This window comes from Pelophylax lessonae (assembly GCF_965119305.1).
Source record: "Pelophylax lessonae genome assembly, chromosome: 8".
Classification (NCBI taxonomy): domain Eukaryota; kingdom Metazoa; phylum Chordata; class Amphibia; order Anura; family Ranidae; genus Pelophylax; species Pelophylax lessonae.
Window position 1 is genome coordinate 241,620,499 of NC_138775.1, and position 26,058 is coordinate 241,646,556.

The 26,058-nt window shown below is 42.3% G+C and overlaps 1 protein-coding gene across 1 annotated transcript in view; it reads left to right on the plus strand.

Annotated features, from left to right (window-relative positions):
- Positions 1-24,379, plus strand: part of EPS15 (epidermal growth factor receptor pathway substrate 15) — a 207,165-nt gene extending 182,786 nt beyond the window's left edge. Inside the window, exons 22-26 of the mRNA XM_082265510.1 lie at positions 5,629-5,694; positions 5,837-5,916; positions 6,541-6,703; positions 9,668-9,819; positions 23,948-24,379. Coding sequence (XP_082121636.1) covers positions 5,629-5,694; positions 5,837-5,916; positions 6,541-6,703; positions 9,668-9,819; positions 23,948-24,094 — 608 coding nt within the window. The 3' untranslated portion in view covers positions 24,095-24,379. The remainder of the gene's footprint in view (positions 1-5,628; positions 5,695-5,836; positions 5,917-6,540; positions 6,704-9,667; positions 9,820-23,947) is intronic.
- Positions 24,380-26,058: the final 1,679 nt, after the last annotated feature.

Below are 26,058 nucleotides of genomic sequence, written 5' to 3' on the forward strand. Positions count from 1 at the left end.
GGCTGGCATCTCTGGTCCTAGCAATTTTTTTCTCCTTCCTTACATGTTTTTTGTTTTTTCCCTTCGAAGATCTACAATCAACTGCCGGGCTGGATGACAGGCTGGATAATCTAGATCCAGTGGTCCCCCCCCAGCCCAGCTAGCGAGTGCAGACCACAGCTATGGGCCAAGTCAGCTGCGACATATGCTGGCCCATGAGTTAAACGTCTCACAGGGTCGCATACAACCGGGCGTGGGTCTGAGTCGCAGCGGTCTCTTGGTCAACAGCTCCCCTACTTTGGTGGCAAGGAGTTCTGTCTGGAGCGTTACCCGCACCACGCAAGTGTAAGTACAGTCTCCCCTCTCCCCTTTTGGCGGTTTTGGGAGGGACGCGGGTGACCTCCAGGGAAGGTCGTACCTGCCTGCAGGTTCCCTCCTCCCATCCTAAAATCCCTCAGTGAGCTGGGCTTCCTCCACTCCCTTACCCCCCTGTCCGGACCTGGAGTCTGTTGTGGGTACGAGGGCAGAGGATGCAGCGGAGACCTCTGGGGTCTCCCCCTGCTATCCCCACTTTGTAAAAGTCCTGGGATAGTGTGTGTCCTGCCCGGGTAGTCTGGAGGGGTCCCAGTGTGGGAGACCCCTAGATGCATGCCCTAACTGGTCCAAGTCAGGGTGTAGTGCAGGGGGGTCCCAGTACAGAGACCGGTGCAGAGTGCGCAGCGGAGTCTCCCCTAATGTGTGTCATATCTGGAGTACAGTACCTTCAGGGTGGGTCCCCTTGCAGAGGGTGCAGCGTTGCAGAGGGCGCAGGGAAGATTCTGGCAGCATACTTCAGCATCTGTAGCTGCTGGCGGCCATGTTTGTGTAGCCCGATAATGTCAATGCAGCCCTTTTTCCCTTAGTCCGGGAGTCGCTGGAGACGACCTGAAGCCTCGTGGGGATGCCGAAGCTCTTTCTCATCATCTTGTGCCCGGGACACATGAAAAGGGATGGCGTCCATCTTGTTGCTGGGTCCGAATTCTTGGCGTTCCGGTTATCTCTCTCTCTCTATTGATAGGTACCCTGACCTTTGAGGGGATGCTTTAGGGGTGCCCAAAGATCGTTTTTATTTCAAGGTCTTCCTTTCCTTATGGAGCCTCAGGGTCATATCTCCCCCACTGATCCCCTCATAGAGGTTGCAGGTTCCTCGGAAACCCAGTTTCCCATGGTTGCACTGATAACCGTCCTGCAGTCCTTAGTGTCCCCGGTGGAAGTGGCGTATGGACAAAGGCCCAGGTGGAAGTGTCCCCCACCTTCCCCTGCTTATTCTGTCTCGTCTGATTCTGAGCCTGATGGTGCCGTGGATGCGGCCCATCCACAGGGGCTTAATATCACATTCCCAGATCCATCTGATAGGGAGGTTGATTCCTTCATGTTCGCAGCAGCGAATGAAAAATCGCTGTTAGACGCACTTATCACTGCAGTGCATGAGACTTTAAAAATGGAGGATATGGCTGACGTGGCCACGGACGTGGCTGTGTTTTTTGGTACATATAAGTCTCCTCACACTCCAAAGGTGTTTCCTTATGTGTCTTATTTTGCAATTGGAACACCAAAATTACCCTTTTGTGGTTCCCAAATGTTTTGCTGTACGTTACCCCTTTGAGGAGTCACTTTTAAAAAAGTGGACTAGTCCACCAGTGGGTGGTGCCTCCTGTTTCCAGGTTGTATAAAGAAACCATGATCCCAGTGGAGGAATCCCCTTCCTTTAAAGACCCGGCTAACAGAAAAGCAGAGGCTGTGGTACGCAGCATGTTTGCTATGGCTGGTTCCGCATTGCGACCAGCCTTTGCCTCAGCCCTCGTGTCTCATACCCTACCTGAATGGGCCAAGCTATTGCGGCATGGTCTGGGGAGTGAGCAGGTTCCTGCTACTTATGTTGGTTTAGCGGACCAGTTGGTCCAGTGGCTGCAGTTTATTTGTGATGTAGCTTTGGATACAGCTCCTGTGCTGTCCAAACTTTGTTTCAGCGGTGGTGATTAGGCAGGTGCTGTGGCTTAAGAATTTGTCCGCAGACCAAGCATCGAAGAAAGCTCTCATTGATCTGCCCTTTAAGGGCGATCGACTGTTTGGGGCTACTCTGGATGACATCATTAAGGTATCGCAGCGGGGAAGAGTACTGTTAGCTCAATTCTCGTCAGGAGGCAATCACGATGATATTACAGCCCTTCAGTTGCTAACCTCCCCCAATAGATAATGGATTCACCCTCCAACCAGCTGGGAGTTATGACGACACACAGCACTCAAACTTAGTGCAGTCACAACTGATTTTATTGAATGTGAAGCTCATATTTAAAGCATATTTGTTGAGCAGGAAAAGACTGCTCCAAACCGGTTTTACAGTTCATCAGTCGAATTACATATCAGACAGAACAATACATGAAAGGGCCTTGCATTTGTGTCAATGTGAGGTGTTCCCGTATAATAATTTGTGTCTGAGATGGTGTTTGTGGACAAGGGCTGTTCCTCCTCTACTCAGCTGTCAAGTGTTAATGCAAGCAATTGTCAAATGTGTTTAGGTGGTGTCCGTAATTTCCATGCGCAGACTTAACTTTGTCAAGTGTCCCAATGAATGAATGAACAGGTGTTTACATGTCGTCTAAATGCAAAACATAGCTGTCTGCTGACCAAGGTGGATGAATGGCTGTCAGTGCCAGCTCGTTAATATGTAAATGCAAGGGCCTACACTTCATCACAGAATGGGCACAAACCGAAATATATATCTGAAAAATCATAAGGCATATTAATACAACCTTTCAAGTACCATCCTACCACAGTCAAGGAAAGGAAAGAAGCCTCATTGCAGACAGGGGTCCTCCTTCTCAGCCCATAGAAAATTGTTTTCTGTTTCTGCGACTATAGAATGGACTAGAGAATAAGGGAAATAGATCTTTCAAATCTTCCCTGGATGGTTCCAAGCAATCTTTGTCAGGTAAGCCTAGCACTAGCTTCTCCGGACCCACAGATAAGACCCCTTCAGCATGAAGGTCTGCCCTCACCCTTTATTGGGGTTGGGGGACATCTTTGCTGGTTTCTGGCCCCGTGAACTTCCTTTTGTGAGCATCAAGGAGGTCCACGAAATGTTTTTATTGGGGGTACCAAAAAATGGGGGCAAAGTTTGTCCATTTCAGGTTTTTTAGGTCCTGAGTCTCCTTGTGCTGATTATAATTCCTGCAAAGGTTCTGGTGATGTCCGAACTACCTAAGGTCCCAACTGTCCCTTTCCAGGGAATTGAATTACCTAGGTCAGATCAGGGTGGTACTTCCTCTGGACAATTTTCAGCAACCACCGGCCGTGATTCACCGCCTACTGTCACGCAGACAGTTCTCTCTCGACTTGCATGCAGGTTCTGAGTCTGGTGGTATCCACCTTCAAGACAGTTCTGTTTGCATAGTCCTATTGCAGCTCCTTTAGCAGGTTTAGCTCCACTGGAGGTTTGTGGCGAGGTCATGGGTTAATCTGGTAGATGCCGCAGACATCCAAGTGTCACAGTAAGTCCAGTATTCTCCTCGGCTCAGGCTTCCTCTGCGGTTTCTGCAAGGAATTAAGGGTGAGGATCTTCCAATTATTCTGGTGGACGTAAACGCCCCTTCGGGGCTTCCTTTCAGAGAAGACCAGTTGTCCCAAGGGCTGATCTACCATCCTGCTGGTTTTAATGGGTTAGCTATCGAAAGCCAGGTACTGAGGGATAGAGGTTTGTCTGGATCAGTGATCCCTATTATGTTGAAGGCGAAGGAAGTCGTCTTCCAGCAAGATATACCATCCTTTGTGGAAAGCATACATTTCTTTGTGTGAGTCAATTGGCGCTCATCCTCGATCCTTTTCTGTGGCATGCAGCATGTTTACTCAGATCTTAACCTTTCTTCAACGAGGCGTTGATCAAAAGTTGGCCTTGAGTGCCATAAAGGGCCAGGTGTCTGCCTTGGCAATCTTCTTTCAGCAATTCCTAGCCACGCACTCTTTAGTTCGTACCTTCATTCAGAGGGTTTGACATGTGGCTCCACCTGTACGATCTCTCTTGCCACCATGGGATTTAAATTTAGTGCTTTCAGTTTTTCAGAAACCTCCATTTGAGAATATTCGGGGGATTCCCTTGCCTATGTTGTCCCAGAAGGTGGTATTCTTGGTGGCTATTACCTCAGCCCAAAGGGTTTCAGAGTTAGTGGCATTATTCTGTCGCTGTCCCTATTTGGTGGTCCATATGGATAAAGTGGTTCTTCGTCCCTGTCCATTATTTCTGCCCAAAGTTGTCTCTGACTTCCATTTGATGAGGACATTGTGTTGCCTTCCCTGTGCCCCAAGTTGGCTCATCCCAAGGAATTTGCTTTGCATACCTTGGATGTTGTTCAAGCGATTCGGGTGTATATGGCAGCTACAGAGTCCTTTTGGAGGTCAGACTCGCTTTTTGTGGTTACGGACGGACCGAGGAAAGGGTTTGCCGTTTCTTCAGCTACCATTTCCAGATAGATCAGACAGACGGTAACTCAGGCTTATTCTATTAAAGGTCAGGTTCCTCCTTTCCCTGTCACAGGGCATTCTACTCAGGTGCTGAGTACTTCTTTGGCCTTCCGTCATCATGCGTCAGTTCTCATGTTTGTAAGGCGACCACTTGGTCGTTGGTGCATTAGTTCACAAAATTCTTCAAAGTAGGTAATTTGGCATCTGCGGGTGCTTCTTTTGGCTTCAAAGTTTGCAAGCTGCTGTCTAAGAGGGGTTGTTTCCTCTCGAGGGGTGTTTTTTTTTAAACTTTTATTTTTCAGACAGGGCTCCTGTGACCAGTTTAAGGCTCTTGTGTCCTGGTTAAGGGCACTTATGTTTAGCCTTTGGTTATTTTCCCCACCCCTTATTATCCTTTAGGCACTGCTTTTAGACGTGCCAGAAGTTATGATTTATGGAGCGCTGTGTCCATCGATGAACAAAAGAGAAAATGGGATTTTTGTACTTACCGTAGAATGCATTTCTCTGAGTTCGACGGACACAGCACCCACCCCTATATGGAGTTTTGATACTTCTAATACTGCTTACTACTAAACTGATTACCTAGCGCAGGTAGGGGGGTTATATACCAGCTGAGGACGGCCCATGGGCATAGCCAGGTGTTTTTTGTTCTGCCTAGCCCTACTCCTGAAGGAGGCAATATAACCCAGTAGGTATGATCTATGGAGTGCTGTGTACAAAAATTCCATTTTAAAAGATGACCTTCTCCTTTATTCCTAAAAATGTTCCCACTCCCTTCCTCCTACACACATGAATGGACTGGAGCAAATTGAAAATAGGTCAAGTACACAGATCTTTTTTTTATACAGGTTAGGCAGGATAGTTAGGGAACATTTTTAAAAATATTTATAGTTAGGTTTTTCCTACATTTTGACATTCATACCCCTATGTCACTGGTTGCCCTCCCAGTATACTGTTTAAGCACAAGTGGAATAGAGGTCTTACTGTTTGTTACTGTGGTAACTGTGGGTGTCAGAGAATCCTCCACATTGTTACATCCTCGATCAAAAGATTGTGTTAATATCTTTTTTTCCTTTTATTTTTTTAATTTTTACGAACGTCTTGACATTCATTTACATTCTTCTTCTTCTTTTTTTTTTTTGTCCCAGACAGAGGCTCTGAAGAGCAATGACCCGTTTGCTCCCGGAGGAACTTTTGTCCAAGCAGCCAGTCAGTCTGGTAAGTGATATATTTTTTTTCAAAATTATTTTTAATGGCTGTTAAGTGATATTTGAAGGTCTTTATTACTGGTTGTGTCGGTCTCATAATCCTGTAGTTTGTATTGTAACACCAGTGTAACCTCCTCTATCTGCTTTTCTAGGGAGTGATGACCCATTTGCCTCATTTTTTGGAAATGAGTCTTTTGGCAGCGGATTTGCTGATTTCAGCACACTTTCTAAGGTAGCGTACCTGGAAACATATTTTGTGTGTGTGTGTTTATATTTGGTCAAAATTATGGGGACATCATTCCGGGGGGGCTTTTAAATAGTAATGTCCATGGTTTTGGGATGGGATATCCAACAAGCTCTTATGGGTGTGATAATTTGGTGTCCACAAAATTTGGGCCATATAGCGTATTAAAAAATAAACGTGTGAGTGAAAAGATAATTTACCATAATAGCATAATTTCTCACCTCATAAATGATGTAAAGTGACCCTGTATTAGAGAGAAAACAGTGACACTAAATGCAGGCACAATAAAATGCCTGCTACTTTATACATTTTAATACCACCCCCTGCTCCCGAAATTCGTATGTAAATGCTGACGACCTGTAGTCTGTATTTGCATAAGATTGGCATAACCCTAGTATGACCATGTTCAAGCCTAGCAACTGGCCTCCCAGGCACAAAACACTGCATTTTGGGAGCTAGGGAGGAGTTGCACGCCTGCTCCAGTACTTAAGTCCTTTTTTTTTTCCCTCAGGATACCAGATTGGGGAATTTTTATTTTCTTCTATATAGCATATTGTTTCTCTGGGACTACATGTGCACTTTAACCATGTTTTGGACTTTTTTGTTTTTAAGCAGAACAATGACTCAGACTCTGCAGATGGCACCTTACCCCTTAAAGAAAAAGAGACCCTAAACAACAAGAGCACTTTGGAATCAGAATCTCTACAGACAGAGACCCCTCCTGCACTGCCACCGAAGACTGGAACTCCCACTCGGCCATGCCCCCCTCCTCCAGGTACATGACCCACATCCTACACATGATTGTCAGCATTGTTCTAATAGGAACCTAGGTAGATGGCCACTCTGATATTGTGATTAGCCGGGTCCAACTCCGCACATATGTACTTCGTTATGGCAGACATATATATGTGCGTTTATTGTACCCCGTACATAGCCTAAAAATAGTCTAAAATGATCTGCCCAGTTCTGTGCTCAGGCACTCTAAGGCTCCATGCACACAGGGCGTCATAAAAACGTGCTCCAAAGCTGTTTACATAACGCCGGGAAACAGCAGCTGTAAAAACGTGCTTTCAGTAGCTTTTTCTACTAACGTTATTGCACGTTTGGCCACAGTAGCTGTTAGCAGCATTTTTCTTCCTCCATTCAAAATCAATGGTTCCCTACGGGAGCCTATTGATTTGAATGGAAGTCACACCGCAGGTCGGATCAGGGTGATCCGACTTGCAGTGCGACCTGCACTGTGAGAATCTTGAGGGGGAACTCCACGCCAAAATGGGGGAAAAAACGGCGTGGGGTTCCCCCCCAGGGTTCCAAACCAGGCCCTTCGGGTCTGGTATGGAATTTGAGGGTAGCCCCACGCCGAAAAAACGGCGTGGGGTCCCCCCCAAAATCCATACCAAACCCTTATCCGAGCATGCAGTCCGGCATGCCAGGAAAGGGGAGGGGACGAGCGAGCGGCCCCACCCCCCCTGGATCATACCTGGCCACACGCCCTCAACATGGGGGGGTGTGGGTGCTTTGGGGCAGGGGGGGCTCTGCACCCCGCACCTCAAAGCACCTTGCCCCCATGTTGATGAGGACAAGGGCCTCATCCCCACAACCCTGGCCGGTGGTTGTGGAGGTCTGCGGGCAGGGGGCTCATCGGAATCTGGAAGCCCCCTTTAACAAGGGGGCCCCCCAGATCCCGGACCCCCTCCCTATGGGTATGGGGTACACTGTACCCCTACTCATTCACCCCATTAAATGCAGTGTATGGAAATAACGACAGGAGACGTTTTGGAAAATTTATTAAAAATCTTCATCCGGCTCTTGTCCTCTCCGGGGGTCTTCTGCTGTCTTCTCCTCTCCGAGGGTCTTCTGCTCTTTTGCTGTCCGCCCTTCTTGTCTTCTCCTCTCCGGGGGTCTTCTGCTGTCTTCTCTCCGAGGATCTTCTGCTCTTTTGCTGTCCGCCCTTCTTGTCTTCTCCTCTCCGGGGGTCTTCTGCTGTCTTCTCCTCTCCGAGGGTCTTCTGCTGTCCGCCCTTCTGCTGTCAAATCTTCTTGTCTTCTCCTCTCCGGTCTTCTGCTCTTTTGCTGTCGGCTGTCGGCTGTTCTTCTTCCTCCGGTCCTCCTCCGACGACGTCTCCAGCGATTATGCCGGCCTCTGGTCTCTGCAGCTTATTATATAGCCATTAGGGGCGTGGCCGCCAGATGACGTCATCGGGAGAACACGCCCCCTTGTGTCACAGATGACGTGCACCCTTGTTAAATGACCATAATCTGTTTGCAGATTACCGTAAGTCTTTTGAAAGGTCCATGGTTTCAATATCCTGTAATGGTCCGCATTTAATATATATTATATTTACTACTAGTGAACCTGAACTTTATGACCATGTACAGGTTAAGTGAATAGCGCTGATTATCTTGTCACAATGACATCGGAAAGTCAGTGGGATATATTAGGCAGCAAATAAGCATGTTGTCTCTAAAGTTGAGGTGTTGAAAGCAGAAATATGGGCATCGCAGTTTGCTGTGTGTGAAGCTGCATAGCTGCAGACCGGTCACGGTGCCTATGCTGTCCTGTGTCCACAGCCAAAGGCGCCTACAATGGGTACATGAGCATCAGAACTGGTCCACGGAACAATGGAAGAAGAGGGCCTGGTATGATGCATCATGTTTTCTTTTACATCATGTGGATGGCTGGGTGCTTGTGCCTCACTTACCTAGGGAAGAGATGGCACCAGGATGCAGTATGGTCAGAAGACAAGCCAAAGAAGGCATTGTGATGCTTTGGGCAATGTTCTGCCAGGAAACCTTTGGTCCTGCCATTCATGTGGATGTTACTTGACATATACCACATATACCTCCATGGAAATGCTGACTGTATAAGCAAGTGGCAGAAATTAAAAGTAAAAATTTCGCACTTACTCTCTTTAGTTGTAAGAAGTGTGCATGTCTTCATTAAGCAGCCTCTTGTAGGACTGTAGAGATTGGCAGGCAGGAGGCCAGTCACGGGCAGAGTAACACTGGGAAGTGGCTGGATGTCAGCAGTGATGGGAGCTGGATCATAGGCTGATCGGCTATGCAGCAGCTTCCGGGTCCACTCGGCAGTGAGCAGCTTAGCGCAGCTTTCCTTGTTGAAGAAATCCCTACGTAGCTGGAACCAGTCAATGATGGGGGAATCCCTCCTGCAGCACTATTGTGCTCTGCCGGTGGGGAGCGTGGGAAGCCTTCCCAGCCAGCAGAATACAATGATCACTGTTGGTGGCTATAGCCACTGGCAGTTATCGGGCAAAATTAAACAATAGGCTGGTTGTACTGAAGTCGATCAATGGATCCACTTCCGTACAATCAGCGGATCGAAATTCGGCCGGTTCCTGCTGAACTGGATGATTTTCGATCCCTCTCTGGTCGGCTTAAAGTTGCTCAAAAATGTCTTTGGTTTCAGTGTGTAAGTTGTGTAGAGCCTGATGGAAGAGGATAGTCTGCATGGATCTTGCAAAGTTTATTTTATGTAACATTTCCTCTGTAACATTGGGACAACACTGCCACCTGTAGGTGTATGTGCTGTATTAAAATCTATGCATTTTATTTTCAGTTCATGTATTTTAAGTCATAGTTGTTCCCTTGCAGCTTTTTTTGATAGACATCTTAGAAACATTTGGTATTTGTCCAGGTGTTCGATATTGATATTTTTAGTTTAAGACTTGGTTACCAATAAGCTGTAATGTTAAGAATTTGTGTGATATTCTTTATTTCAGGCCAGCGGCCTCCCTCCAGGCCAGAGGACTTGTTCAAGCATGGAGATCCCTTTCAGCAGTTCAATCTCAGCTTCCCCAAACAGGTGGAATCTGATCCGTTCACTGCTTGCAAAGTGGGAGACGATTCCAGCAGCCTCAGTAGCTTTAACACTGTAAGTACAAACTGAGCCAAGAGGCAGGCATGAACCTCTCATCCCGAAACCGCCCAGTGAGGGCCGGCATTATGTGGCTCCCCTGTATTATAAATCCTGTGCTGTTTTTATTGTGCCTTGGACACTACTTGTACCGTTCTTTTAACTGATTTGAAGTAAAACATGTCAATTATTTCTTTTTGTTGATGATTGCTTCTTTTTTTCATATCTTTTGAGTGATTATTAACCTTTCACTGAATAGCAATGCTCCAGGCGAGCTATCTTGTATGTCACTTTGTGCTGCACAATATTTACTATGCTCCAAACATGCTATCGTAATCATTGCTCAAGTCACATGAACACTTTTTTGGGGAATTTTGATTACATTTCTTTGATTGCCTAAAACTAGATTCCAGGCAGACTGGAAAATACACTTATAAAAAACATATATGGTATCCGTATTACCAGCAAAATTAGTTCTCTTTTTGTCTATCCAGTCCTGAAATTTTACCAGCTCTGCCACTCAGCTTAAAGACCTGTTTTTTCTTTGCTGCACTTACATAACACTTACAGGTCTTATTCCTCTCCCACCCTCTGACTGGGCAGGGAAAGCAGGAAACTAATTTACTTATCCTTGCTTTCTCTTCCTATCAGTTTGCTCTTTGTTAGCACATGAGCACTGTAGTACAACTGATTGGCGATTTGTGCTGTGATACCATTGCCATTATGAGCTCTGCAGCACAAGGACTGCAAGAGACTTAATACCAAATCGCATTTAGGTGCTTTTACACTGTTTTCATTTAACAAAAAATAATGTATTATTGAAGAAAGAGATGAATAATTATATCTGCCTGGAATTAAGCTGTAATCAAGAACTTAAGATGTTAAAGGAACATTTTGATGATTTTTCCTTTTCAAATACCAGGTGTACTTCCTGCTGGCTCAATATAAATTAGATTGGGACTGCCACCAGAAGCGTGGGATAGAAGTCACCTTTTGCTAAACAGACCATTGTGATTTTTGTTTAGATCAGTCTCTTTCTGCTTTTGTGCAAAAAAGAACAAGCATTACCGATATTAAAGTAGAACTACAGTCAAATTATTTTTTTTTTTTCATTTTTGATAGAAAAAGGGAGAGTTATAACACCTGTCAGATATTTTCTCACCATCTGTGTCCCATTGCAGAGATTTCCCTTCAATTCCTGTCCCATAGCCAAACAGGAAATGAGAGGAAATTCCTACAAATTAAGGGAATTCCTTCGGGGTCCCCAGAACTAGCGTCCCCAATCAAAGATTTCCCCTCCATTACATTTCTGGGGACAACCCAAAAATTGAGATTTTTTTTTTACTTTCCCTTCCAATGATAATGGTAAACAGGACAAAGAGAGGGTGAATCTCCAAAACTCACAGGGGTTCTAATCTCACTCTACTCTTTCCAAAACTGAAAAAAAAGTTTTTTCGTCTAGTTATACTTTAGGTCTGTTCTGTGATGTTACAACTCAACACAGTGCAGAAACTTTTGATTTTGTGCAGCAAAATATGTGGTTTGTTGGAAGCTTGTCTGATTTTTGTCCTGATGCTTACAGTGTACATGTACCTTTTTATAAGAACAAATCATTGCTCCGAACATCTGTCCTAGGTCCTGATTCAGTCCTAGGAGCCATAAATTATTGATTTGTATACAGCACTTGCCTTTAGTCCAGTGCCAAAAAATTGTACAAAAATCCAAATGCATTGAAAGCAATGGGTGGGGAGAAGCTGCGGAAGGAAGACCGCTTCAATTTTTAACTTTAGCGTTGAAATCTTCAGAGGATCATTAGCAGCCAATCAAGAGGTAGCTTCAAAGAAGAGGTTTTTCTTTAATAAATTTAAGCACATAAAAACCTAAATAAATATATATATATATATATAATCATTACTATATTACAGCTTAGCAGTCCTTGGTTGTGGTAGATGCATTTGTTTTATTTTCATTTATTTTCCCATGACGACTCTGCCAGTAACACACTTCAAGACCTTCTGTAAAGAAACAGCACATGACTTTATGGAACTGCATCTGTCTCTTTGTACATAATATAGATGGGTGCAGTCCTGTACTGTTCAGAACTATACATCTGATAACCATGCAGCACAGGCAGAGAGCACAGAATATTATCGTGTCACAAGATTTTTTGGCAGGATCGGCAGATATTTTTTCCAAATATCAAACAGATGTAACAAAATGCTTTCAATTGTATACTTGGCAACTAAAAGGAGGCAATAAGAAAAGCTTGTTTACATACAGTTTAATAAAACTACAAACCCACTCGCAAAGATCCATTTCATGATGGCCTTACAGATTTTAAAGTGATTGTAAAGGATTATTATTATTTTTTTTTAAATAACAAACATGTCATTCTTACCTGCTCTGTGCAATGGTTGTGCACAGAGCAGCCCCGAACCTCCTATTCCTGGGTCCCCACTGCCATTGTCCATTCCATCTGCACAGACTGGCTGTGTGTGTCTAAAGACAATGCATGGCTTGGCCCTGCCCCCCCCCCCCCCACTTCCTCCTCACAGGATTTGATTGACAGCAGCAGGAGACAATGGCTGCTGAGTTTCCTGTGAGAAAGAGAGGGGAGAAGAGCTGCTGCAGACGAGCACAGTGTTGGATCGAGAAAAGAGACAATGGCTCCTGCTGCTGCTGAGTATCTTGTGGGAAGAGAGAGAGGGGAGAACAGTGGCTGCAGACAAGCACATCGTTGGATCGAGATCAAGCTTGGGTAATTGGGGGGGGGGGGGTGGTGGTGGAGGAACGCTTTGAAAGGTTTTTTTTTTTTACCTAAATGCGGAGAATGCCTTTAGAACCACTTTAAAGCTGTACTATAGGTTACCAGAATGCAAAGTGTTCTGTGATCGGAGGGACGGACCTTTCATTTATCCACCTGTCGTCCAGTCACGGATTGCTTTGCACTCTTAAAGCCTATAGTACAGGTGCTATTAACAGAGCATTAGGGGGAAACGGGTGGGCGTGATCGGCCTTTTTGATGAGTCACAGGCACAGTTGCTGATAGTCCCTGATGCGGCAGAGGATGGAAGATTTCTCTTATAAGGACCAGTTTACACCAGGATCGCATGGATTCCCGTGCAATGTATCTGGCAGTGTGTTTTGACAGCCCATTCATTTTAATAGGCTGCAAAATGCTGGATCATGGAAAAGTAATGTTTGCGAAATACAGAGCAGAGAGCTGGTGTTTGATCGCTCCGTTTTCAGTCTTCTAGTTGGCGGGGGACAGATGCAGCATCAAACCGATGCTGCATTCCTGCTTGGTTAGTATTAATCTGCAAAAATCCAGATTTCCATACTTTTAAAGTTTGTCAAGCCAAAAACGATTTTCCAGTTTTGAATCCTATGGGGAAGGATTAGAACTACTGATGGGCACTTACTGATTTTTAATTGCCTTACACTGGAGCCAAATAGAGATTAGTATGCCCGCATCCCAGAATCAATACATACAACAGGAAAACCCTCTGGAGGGGACTTTTAAGGGCAATGAGTAGACAAAATAAAAATTTCAAAAAAGTATAAAAAAATAAAGGGGAAGAGGAAAAAAAGGGGAAACCTTTCTCAAAAATATTAAGTTTAATGCATGAAACATGTAAAAGAGATCACATGGATACAGAGGAACCATCATTATATCAGAATGATCATAACTATAAATCACAACAAGTTAACATAATAGACTACAGAAAGAAAATGAATATCATTTCTTACACACCTACAATCACAGATGCCCTGGTGTTTTGGAATGACAAGCTTGTGACAAGTGGAGGTCTCTTACTCATGCCCCTTGTGGACGCTGGGGGTGCTCAGGATCTTGGCCAGTGGCCCGCTCTGGTACTAACTGTTTTCAGCCCTATATGAAATAGTCTGGCTTGATTCTTTTAAACATGTGGTTGCTTCATTCCAAAACACCAGAGCATCTGTGATTGTAGGTGTGTAAGAAACTATATTAATTTTCTTTCTGTAGTCGATTATGTTAACTTGCTGTGATATACAGTGCCTTGTGAAAGTATTCGGCCCCCTTGAACTTTGCAACCTTTTGCCACATTTCAGGCTTCAAACATATAGCTATAAAACTGTATTTTTTTGTGAAGAATCAACAATAAGTGGGACACAATCATGAAGTGGAACGAAATTTATTGGATATTTCAAACTTTAACAAATAAAAAACTGAAAAATTGGGCGTGCAAAATTATTCAGCCCCTTTACTTTCAGTGCAGCAAACTCTCCAGAAGTTCAGTGAGGATCTCTGAATGATCCAATGTTGACCTAAATGACTAATGATGATAAATAGAATCCACCTGTGTGTAATCAAGTCTCCGTATAAATGCACCAGCACTGTGATAGTCTCAGAGGTCCGTTTAAAGCGTAGAGAGCACCATGAAGAACAAGGAACACACCAGGCAGGTCCGAGATACTGTTGTGGAGAAGTTTAAAGCCGGATTTGGATACAAAAAGATTTCCCAAGCTTTAAACATCCCAAGGAGCACTGTGCAAGCGATAATATTGAAATGGAAGGAGTATCGGACCACTACAAATCTATGAAGACCTGGCCGTCCCTCTAAACTTTCAGCTCACACAAGGAGAAGACTGAACAGAGATGCAGCCAAGAGGCCCATGATCACTCTGGATGAACTGCAGAGATCTACAGCTGAGGTTGGAGACTCTGTCCATAGGACAACAATCAGTCGTATACTGCACAAATCTGGCCTTTATGGAAGAGTGGCAAGAAGAAAGCCATTTCTTAAAGATATCCATAAAAAGTATCGTTTAAAGTTTGCCACAAGCCACCTGGGAGACACACCAAACGTGGAAGAAGGTACTCTGGTCAGATGAAACCAAAATCAAACTTTTTGGCAACAATGCAAATGTTATGTTTGGCATAAAAGCAACACAGCTCATCACCCTGAACACACCATCTCCACTGTCAAACATGGTGGTGGCAGCATCATGGTTTGGGCCTGCTTTTCTTCAGCAGGGACAGGGAGGATGGTTAAAATTGATGGGAAGATGGATGGAGCCAAATACAGGACCATTCTGGAAGAAAACCTGATGGAGTCTGCAAAAGACCTGAGACTGGGATGGAGATTTGTCTTCCAACAAGACAATGATCCAAAACATAAAGCAAAATCTACAATAGAATGGTTCACAAATAAACATATCCAGGTGTTAGAATGGCCAAGTCAAAGTCCAGACCTGAATCCAATCGAGAATCTGTGGAAAGAACTGAAAACTGCTGTTCACAAACGCTCTCCATCCAACCTCACTGAGCTCGAGCTGTTTTGCAAGGAGGAATGGGCAAAAATTTCAGTCTCTCGATGTGCAAAACTGATAGAGACATACCCCAAGCGACTTACAGCTGTAATCGCAGCAAAAGGTGGCGCTACAAAGTATTAACTTAAGGGGGCTGAATAATTTTGCTTGCCCAATTTTTCAGTTTTTTATTTGTTAAAAAGGTTTGAAATATCCAATAAATTTCATTCCACTTCATGATTGTGTCCCACTTGTTGATTCTTCACAAAAAATTACAGTTTTATATCTTTTTGTTTGAAGCCTGAAATGTGGCAAAAGGTCGCAAAGTTCAAGGGGGCCAAATACTTTCGCAAGGCACTGTATATTTATGATCATTCTGATATAATGATATTATTTCATCATTCTTTTTCTAGACATCTGTACATAGCCATGCTCATGTAAGACCCCTGAGGAAGAATTTGACCTCACCATTTTCAAAACGCGTTAGGTCTTAGCTATCTATGTTTTTCACAATATGCTCTTTTCTTTTGTCAGGTGTTGTGTATGACATTGTGTAACCGCATCATTTTGTTTTAACCAATCCGGAGGTTCCTCTGGATCCATGTGATCTCTTTTACATGTTTCATGCATTAAACTTCATATTTTTGAGAAATTGTTCCCTTTTTTTTTTTTCTCTTTCCCTATATTTTCTTATACTTTTTTGAAATTTATATTTTTGTCTACTCATTGCCCTTAAAAGTCCCCTCCAGAGGGTTTTTCCTGTTGTATGTACTTACTTATTTTTGGGGCTCCGTCAGAGTGATTTAGGCCTCTTGCACACAGTGCTGACGATTGAGCTTTTTTAAACATCATTTCAGGCATTTGTTTCACGTTTATTCACACGCACAATACATTCCTAGGCAAAAATCAATAATTTTTGTGTTCATATGCGCGTACCAGCGCAAAATGCTGACCGGGAAAGCATATTTTTTTTTTTTTTTTTTACTTAAAAATACGCAACACTTGTTTACATGCCTGTGTGTTCAGACACATTCTGAGCAGTGGGTTGCACTTTAGATTAGTAAAAACAAACCGTGTACTGAGCTTTTTCAAGCTGTGGTGTGTAATAGGCCGAACTCTCACTTCCAGCCGTGCTGGCAGCAGTTTCCCAAGCCAGGAAGTGATGCAAAATCTGCAACAGGTACATAGATATAAAAATCTGATTACTACCCATAAGAGCAAAACACTTTAATTCTTGTGTTGCTGTTGGAGAGGGTAAATCTCTTTAACAGAGCCCTGGACAGCAATACAAATCTAGCAGGGTTTCTAATCCTTCCCTACTCTATTCATACTTTTTAAAAACTATTAACCACTTCAATACTGGCCGATTTTATCCCCTTCCTACCCAGGCCAACTTTCAGCTTTCTGTGTTGTCACACTTTGTATAACAATTGCACAGTCATGCAACAATGTACCCATATGAAATTTTGTCTTTTTTTTTTTTTACACAAATAGCTCTCTTTCAGTGGTAATAATTTACGGCTGGGTTTTACATTTTTTTTTTTTTTTTTCAAAATAAGACTCAAAAATAAAAAAAAAAGTTTGTTACAAAATTTGCAAATGTTTCTTCATCAAGAAAGAACGTATACTGCTACATTTCGTTGGTGAAAATAACCCAAATCAATGTTTATTTAGTCTGTAGGAAAGTTCTAGAATCCACCAACTATTGTATATATCTGAAAATCAATCAATCCTTATGAATGGACAACTTATCTCAATTCTTGAGGCCCAAAAATGCCAAGACAGTACAAATATTCCCTCAAATTACCCCTTTTTGGAAAGTATAAAGTCAGAGGAATTTAGTAAGGGGTATGGCAAGTTTTTTTTAAGTTTTAATTTTTTTGTCACAATTTTTTGGAAAAGGAAAAAATTCAAAAAGGTCTTTTCGCTATTTTTTTACATACTGTCACCAGTGCAGTACAGCGTCATCATGCGACTGGTGTGGCGGTGATCAGGCACACTGGCTGGTATCGGTATGTTTAAAAATTTAATAATTTAAATTTTTAATTGTTACATTTTTTTTTTTTTGCAATTTTTTTTTTTTTACATACAGCGACCAGAGTATTACAGAGTTACCACCCTAACACTGTACTACACTAGGGAGGTGCTAAGGATTTTTTTTATTTTATTTTTTTTAGCAGACTGATTGCATATTTACAGTTTTGAGCAACCATTTTTTCTGAATGACAACTACTCTTTCAGTGTTTACTATTGTGAAGAGCTGTGATTGGCCCTGTCTACTATGTGATGACTGTGACCAATCACAGAGCTCATCACAATTGTGCACAATGAAAGGCATGTAACAAAGACTTTCATCGTGTACAACTGTAATGTGAGCGAGCCGGTACAGTGATCTGTCAAAGGTAGTGTCCGGTGCACATGGCAGGTGACAGATCGCGCAGGTGCACGGTCCGATTTTGGGAGGACGTAATATGATGTCCTCCCAGAACAACAGTGCTCCTGTCCAGCCATCATTTTACAATAGGCTGGGCAGGAAGGGGTTAAAACATACAGTATGTCCACCTCCAATTTTTTTTTTTTTTTTACCGACCCAATCCCAAAGAAATAACATTTTCGTTTTAGGTTATTATTGTAGAAAAACCTAAATGTACTTCTTGACCTACTTAATTTACCATTGAATCAAAAACATTATCAGTGTCTGTCATATTACTGCAGTAGAGGACCAAAAGAAAAGACACAGGAGTTTTGTTTTTTACATACCCTATTGTGGACCACGTAACACATACAGTGCTCAGCATAAATGAGTACACCCCTTTTGAAAAGTAAGATTTGAATCACTCTCCCAATGAATACAAGAAACATTTCCAATATTTTGACAAAACTGTGTTTTATAGAACATTTGTTTAGCTCATTACATGAAAGTAAGGTTAATAATATAACTTGGATTACAAAATCTTCAGTTTTACCCAAATTGATGCAAAAATGAATACACCCCACAACAAAAACTACTACATCTGGTATTTTGTATGACCTCTATGATTTGTAAGGACAGCACCAAGTCTTCTAGGCATGGAATGAACAAGTTGGCTACATATTGCAACATCTATCTTTTTCCATTCTTCAAGAACGACCTTTTTAAGCATGGATGCTGGCTGGAGAATGATGCTCAACTTCTATCTTCATAATTCATAATGAGTTTTGAAGCCATCAATTCCATAAACATTTATCTTGGTCTAATTACTCCAGAGTCCTGGTAGTCTACTTCTTTTTCAGCATGGGCCCTGGCAAATTCTAGGCTGGCTTTTTTGTGCACGGTCTTTAGAAGAGGCTTCCTTTGTGGACAAAACCCATGCATGCCATTCCTCTGCAGCCGTTTTATGTCACGGGAAACAATCACCCCAGTTTGGCTTTCTACTTCTTTAGCTAACTGTAGTGAACTTGCATGGAGATTTTCTACAACCTTTCTCATCAGAAGATGCTCCTGTCGAGGTGTTAACGTCCGTGGATGGACTGGACATCTCTGTGAGATGGTTGCAGTTCCATCTTTGTTAAATGTTTGTATCACACTTGCTTCACTATTCTGACTGATAAGTAAAGCTTTGCTGATCTTCTTGTAGCCGTCATCTTGTGTAAATACATTTTCTTTCTCAGACATTTCTCTTCCATGTGGTGCCATTGCTGACAGCATGAAATGGGCTACTGGACACCTGTTTAATGAATAATTAGACTCACTTGTAGTTTAATTCTTGTTATTTTGGATTTTGTTGTCTAAAATTTAGCTTTGCTCCGAAGACATTCATTGGGGTGTATTCATTTTTGCAACGTGTCTTGAATGAATTTGTTAGGAAAAATACTTTTTTGTGTGTGCAAATTAATATATCTTGGTATCAATCAATGGCCTGCATTTGTGGGAGTATTTTGTAGTCTAGTGTCCCATAGAAAATGTTGATTTTAAAAGGAAAGTACGTTTTCTGACAACTGTTAGGTTGTACTCATTTATGCTGTGCACTGTATGTGCATCACCAAAGAGGGTGAGCTTTAACGCCCACAAGCCACACAAATGTCCATAGCAACCAAGGCTTCTGTGCAGAGAGTGCGCTCCCAGCACAGTGATCGAACTGTCAGACAGCTCAGTTTTTAGTTGTGATTGGGAGCTGGCAGGAGGTTCTTCCTGGTCATGTTACCATAGTGACAGCCAATCACAATGCTCATTTTATTGGGAAGTGTATCCTGCACTCTGGCGTAAAGATCCAGTTAAAGGTCTGCTTGGACTGGACTGGTTCAAATGATGACAACTTCTTTTTTTTTTTCCTAATAAAACTTTATTTAAACTGTGAAGCATAGGAGTTGGGTGGATTAAAGGTCCTTTTTAGCAACAGCTTGTCTGTGCCACCTGTGTGTGTAGGGAAACAAAGCAGCTGGAGCTCTCACTCAGTGGTGGCTGCTTAGAAACAATGCTAGTAATAGGAGGCACTGCAAAAACGTGTGGCAATATGATGATAGTTTTTTAGCATGTGAGTTTATTAACACTTTACCTGTTTGAAACCTGGTAGTCCAAAACTACTTCCAGGATAGGGATCGCTAGTAAATTTACATTGTACCATTTGGATTTATTTTTTCTTCTTTTACTTATGGGAGCTGAAGGTTCCACAAAGCTGAGGACTTGTTATAACAACATTTGAAAGAAGCCGTTTTCACCGGTGTAACTGAATTGTTTCTAGAACCTAAGCATTGTCACAATTTTTACTATCGGCTTAATTTCCTGTTACAGGCCCACACTGTTTGTTCTGTAAAATGAGGGCTTTAAAACACAGAGAAGATAAAAGTAAAAGGCATTTGCTTAATATATTTATGATGGATTTTTAAAGTCGAAGTTAAAGAAGTCACTAAAGAAGTCAGTAGTGCGGTATGCTAGTCAGGGTAAGACCAAAGAAACCCTTACAATAATTTACCAGTCTCAGGAAACCCCTGCTAAATAATTATACACAATATTACCAAAAATATTGATAGATAAGATGGTTAAATACATACTTTGTCATTGCAACAAGTCACAATGAAAGTGCTTCAATAAAACTACTCCCATTTTAAGAAAAACATAATTAACAGTAAAACTGCACACAAAATGAGTCCTTTTCCACCCCCAACATAAAAGGAACAGTAGGAACAGTGTCACAATAGGTAACTAGTCACCAATACTGACTACCTCCCTTTCCCTAAGAACTTTATGGACCTAAATGCACAAAACAAAGTCCATAAAGACATGATTGAGCAAGTTTGGGGTGGAGAAACTTGACTGGCCTGCCCAGAGACCTGACCTCAACCCGATATAACACCGATGGAATGAATTAGAGCAGAGACTGCGAGCCAGGCCCTCTCTCCATCAGTGCCTGACCTCACAAATTTGCTTCTGGAAAAATAGTCAAACATTCCCGTAGACACACTTCTAAACCTTGTAGACAGCCTTCACAGAAGAGTTGAAGCGGTTATAGCTGCAAAGGGTGGGCCAACTCAATATTGAACCACGCAGACTAAGACTGGGAGGCCATTAAAATGAATGTGCATGGAAAGGCAGGCGGCCCCAATACCTTTGGTAATATAGTGTATATAGATCTTATGGTATGTTAACAATATCAATAAGTTCTACATATAATAAATTAATATGGCTTGCCTAAGTATGGTGGTTCTCTTTTAACACTAGCGTTCCAAATTGAAAAAAATGTTATGACCACAAAATTCATATCAGAAAAAATCATAAAATTAAAATCTGTCATCAGTGGAGTAATGCCTTCTTTACACTGTGAAAAAACTGCCACCCTACAGACATCTAAAACGATCATTGTGGCATGCCACTGACTCCACCAAGTGAAGATTGATGCAGAATGTTAACCATGGGAGGTCAGTCTTCCACGGCTCTAACAACTTCTGGAGGAAGCCTAGTTTGGAATGGCTGCTCTAGACCCTTCGTAGACTGGAGTTTGTTGGCTATTTGCGTACTTAATGAAGCCTGGCCAGAATACTCCCAGGATATAACTAGGATGTTGCTTGCCTAGTTGTTACTACTCCCCACCATCACAACAGTGAGCTCTTTCTCTGATTTAGACCCCCCTCACATGTTCTTTCTCTCCCCTAATGCAGTAGCTCTGAGCTCATTATTTGAGGCTCCTAAGATGAACGTCCTGGCGACGTCCTGGGAGTATTCTAGTAAGGCTTCATGAAGTACGTAAATGGCCTACACCCATAACAAGAGCATTATTCAACTTTAGTTACAGCTGCATTGTTTGTTCTTATCTACAGACGACCCTTATCTTCATATACAGTTTTTTGGTGAAGATGAACTAATCCTTTAATGGCTCATGGAACCAGGATGAACCAAACAAAAGTTGCAATTGCACTGAAGGTTTGGTCTCTAACAAGCAATCAGTTTAAAGCTGAACGCCAAGCAATCCAAAAATTCAATTCATAGATGAAATACATGTATGGGAGCTGTTTTAGCCTCCAAATGATTTGCATTTCTGTCCATCTAGTCTTGAGATTTACACAGCTCTTCCACAGAGCAAGCTCCTGTCTGGTATAGCAGTTTTGTTTACAAGTCTCCTTCCTGCCCTAAACTGAAAGAAGTAGTAGCAGCCTGATTAGCTGATCTCTCGGCTTTCTTCTGCTCTCAACATGCTAGATCCCTCCCCCTGCCTAAGTTCTGCTGTACAATGATCACAATAAGCTGATACTAAGTCAAGTTAAACTAATTACTTTAAGAAAAACAGTAATTTATTAATATATACAGAGCTGTATTAAGCCTAGGTTCACACATGTGGCGCGGGGAAACGCAGTGATCCCTCCTCATGTCCCGCATCACATTGCAATCGCACTGTGTTTGTGATCTGCTGCGGGTGTCAATACAAAGTTAACGATACTCCAAAAGGATCACAAATGCAGTGCAGTTTGGCTGCATCGGATCACAGAGTACAAAACAACCATACAATGCAATTGCGGTGCTACTCCTAAAAAGGTGCCTGCCCTTCTTTGGTGTGATTTGAGCCCATTCAGAATGAATGGCTCAAGTCGCACTGCACTGAACCACCTGTGAATTGCACAGGATTGCGGTGTGGTTCCTGTGTGATTCACTTGTGGGTTTTAGTGTGAATCTGAGCTTAGTTGTGATATTTATTTATTTTTTAATATCCGCCTGGAGTTCAGCTTTAAGGTACCTATTGAAAGTGGTTGGGCATTGTAATACACAGAGGTCGAGCATCTGCATGTTTGATTCACAAATGTGAAATGGATGACCACTGCTATTAAGCAATATCTGAAAAATCAGACACAGGGGGCAGGAATTTTGTATCCCTTTTTTTATTTTGTCAGGTCCTAATTTCTTATGTCATTTTATTGTGATGGTCTCTTGGCATTCTTAAAAGACACTTCTTCTGGAACTGTTTTGGAGCCGTCCAAACCTCTCTAGTAAGACAATTATGGAAACAAACTTGAAGGATTGTACACTTGCGTACGCCGCCTTCAAGGTAACCTACAGTAAAAGAAATATGGAAGCTGCCATTGCTAACCTTTCCTGTAGAAAATGTGAACTGCTTGGCTATCCGGTTTTAGTAGTTCAGCACTTTGAGGGATTGTCTAGGCCAGGGACAATGAAGCAGTTTAGCTGTTCTGACTTTGTAATCTGTGTGCTTGTTCCAGGTCTGTGAGTCAGAAAATATAGAGGCCATATAGAAGCCAGAGACCACCCTCCCACTGGTATTCTTAGAAAGACGTAAAAAAATTGAAGCCTTTATAGATCTTAGTACAGGTTTTCTTAAAAAAAAAAACCCATAGGAGCTGCCAATAATGGCCTTTTACAAATACCTGGACACTAAAGTTCTAGTGCTTTCAGTTACTAATCTGGACCAGGTGTGTAGTATGTAAAGTCTGATTGAAGTTATAACTCCTTTGTCATGGTTGGCACAAGCCATTGGCTAAAAATATGGAAGTTATTGAATGAGATTGACAGCCAGGAACTTAACATTTTCATAAGGATAAGTCATTATTAGCCTACAATATTTATTCAATACAGGTATCCTTTAAAGAATAATTCATAGTATGGCATTTTTTTTACATAGTTACATTGGTCCACCTTGGACCAATGTAACTATGCATATATGATACCTGTTGGCTCCCTCTAGAAGCTGGAAATCACTGTAATAGGCACAGCTACTCCAGCGATCTCCAATAGCTTCCAGGTCTCTTCCCAAGCCCTGCTGCATTGTGAATATTAGGAGTTTGGCCACTTGGCACAGGCACCATTCAGAGAATGCTTTACATTTTCTCAATAAATGCAAAGCATTCTCTGATTAGGCGAAGTGGAGAGAGGTGACATTATGCTCTCCTCCTTGTCCAAGTAGAGAATGCTTATGCTGCACTACCAACCTCCTGTGTTCATAATGCAGCAGGGTAGACGCTCGGCACAGGGCCCAGAAGCAAGTGGAGATCCCTGAAGTAGCAATTTCTACTACAGTGATTTCCAGCTTCTAGAGGCCTCTCACAGGTATGGTATATGCTATTTACATTGGTCCAAACTAGACTAATGTAACTATGTAAACAATGCCCGGAATTCTTCTTCAAGACTAATTTTATTAGAGCAGCATAGAGAATGCAAGAAACCACAACTGCTATGTCGAACATTTTTTTTTTTTTTTTTTTTACTTCGTTATTTTTTTTTTTTTTTTGTATTTGTGTTAGTTTGCATATAGGAAGCATGGCGCTCCTGAAGGAAAACCATTTTCTGCTGTTAGGTGGATGTTTCCTCAATTCTCTGTTTCATGTTTTTGTGACTTGCTTAGCCAGTGCATGTCTTTCTTGAAATCTGCAGTACCAGTCTGAGGACGATATGATCGAATGGGCGAAGAGGGAAAGCCAGCGGGAGGAGCAAGAGCGGCTGCAGAGACTAAAGCAGCAGGAGCAGGAAGACCTGGAGCTCGCCATTGCGCTCAGCAAGTCTGAGATCTCCGAGGCTTGAAACATGCCGACCGCAGGGTGTACAATAAAACTGTGTAGTTCCTAGGAATATTTAAATAGTTTTTTGATTCTTTACCCATGAAGTATTTAAACATCTCTTCAACTCCTGCTTGGCTAGGGGCATCTCTAGCAGTGAACAGGTAATGTTATAAACTGTGTGTGTGTTTTTAAACTTGGCTGAGCAGTGATACTATGTATTTCTGTATACTAGTCTGTGACCTATGCCTCTGCTTTAAGAGTGTCTCCTCCCAGTTTCAGACAGTTTACTAAATGGGGCTTTCTGTTTCTTATTATATGTATATATAATCCACCCACTCCATTCATCTATATATCAGCACAGCCCCAGTTTCTCTGGGACCACAAGCCATAAATCTATTTTTCACCTAGCATCTCCACCTGCTGGAAAACAAAAAAAGTTGCATCAAACTTGGATACAATAAAGCTTTTGAGGGTTCCATCAAATAGGGATTTAACAAGAACCTGTCACAGGCAAACACATGTACGTATTCATAAGGTGCCTATTCACATGAAAATTATCTCCAAAATGTTTGACAGTTCCAATAAGCCAAATCCTATGCTTTTTCCCTATTCACATTTAAATGTTCAGGATCCCGCTGAATGCCTAAAGCCCTGAAAGGTAAATGAGCTACTTTTGAAACAGAATGAGTTGTTTTTGGCCCATTAACTTCAATAAGAGTGTGAAAATGTGCAAAATTGTAGATTATGTGCATTTTTCAGGTGCTCTCATAAGTCTATGGGGCCACAAAGGCACAATTCTGCATTGCAGAAGCTCCTGTATGGCACTTTGTTCTTAGGGCAAAAAAAAGCTTAAAAAATCGAACATTTGCTATGCTCAAGTGTGAATGAGGAATATTAAAATAGGCCACCTGTATCTTAGAAAGGCCAAAACTGTTGCAGAGTGTGCCATCATCCATTGCAAAACTTTGGATGTCTGGTTAAAAGTGAGGACAGCCATAGCATAATACACAGTCCAATCGTGTGCTCAACAGTCCAATCGTGTGCTCAACAATGTGCTTTGTTCACTTTAGTGTTTATAAAAAAAACAAATGGTCTGCAACATCCTTGATGTCAAGTAAAATCTATTCTTCTTAGCACTATAGTAAAAGCAGTAGAAAGTCTCTTATCCATGTGGGTCTTGTTCACATTTGTACAGAATGTGCTGACCCCTTGTGCTACTTTTAGACTGTAAGTGCCATTCTTCCTCTTAGGCATTATATTCACTCCAGGACTGCTGAACTTATTTTAAAACACCACTCCTCTGGAGCAAAAATTCAATCCGGGAGTTAGATAATGGCAGCTTGCATCCAAGGCCTCTCATACATGTAATTTGCTTTGTGACAGATTCGATTAAAATTAAACTTTTCATAATGAAACTAAACCCATCCCTGCACTATAAATGCACACCATGTGTCCCTTTACTTGCCTTTATTACTGCTGCTGCCACCAGTTGCTGAAAATGCCTGGGATAATTGCACACTCTAGCACACCTATCACCGTGTGATAAAGTTGAGGCCTATTGATTGACTATTTAGGCCCCAAGTGCTGAATTAGCAAGGCTTTTTACTGAGCAGCAGAAGAATGAGGTGGGTTTCATTTTTTTTTTTTTTTCCCCTTTATGACCCAGATTACTTTAAATATGCGGATTAGATTTAAAATCATTGACATAAGGGCACAGCTTTTGTGTCAGCGTGGTTGCAGAAAGGTGATCTTTCTGTGTTATTAAAAAGAGTGGGTTCCAAAGTTTTGGGTAAGTTTTACAAGATCCTGGAGATCCCCATTAAGGTTACATTGTCTCTGGAAACAGTATCCATTTCTGGCAACCTCTTCTATGGTGCAGCTGTCAAAGCTTACCTTTTCTTAGGAGCCCTTTTAACACTTGTCAGTTTTAATGCAGCAAGACCCATGCAAGTAGAAATGCCATTCTTCCCTAAGGGGCTGGCTCAC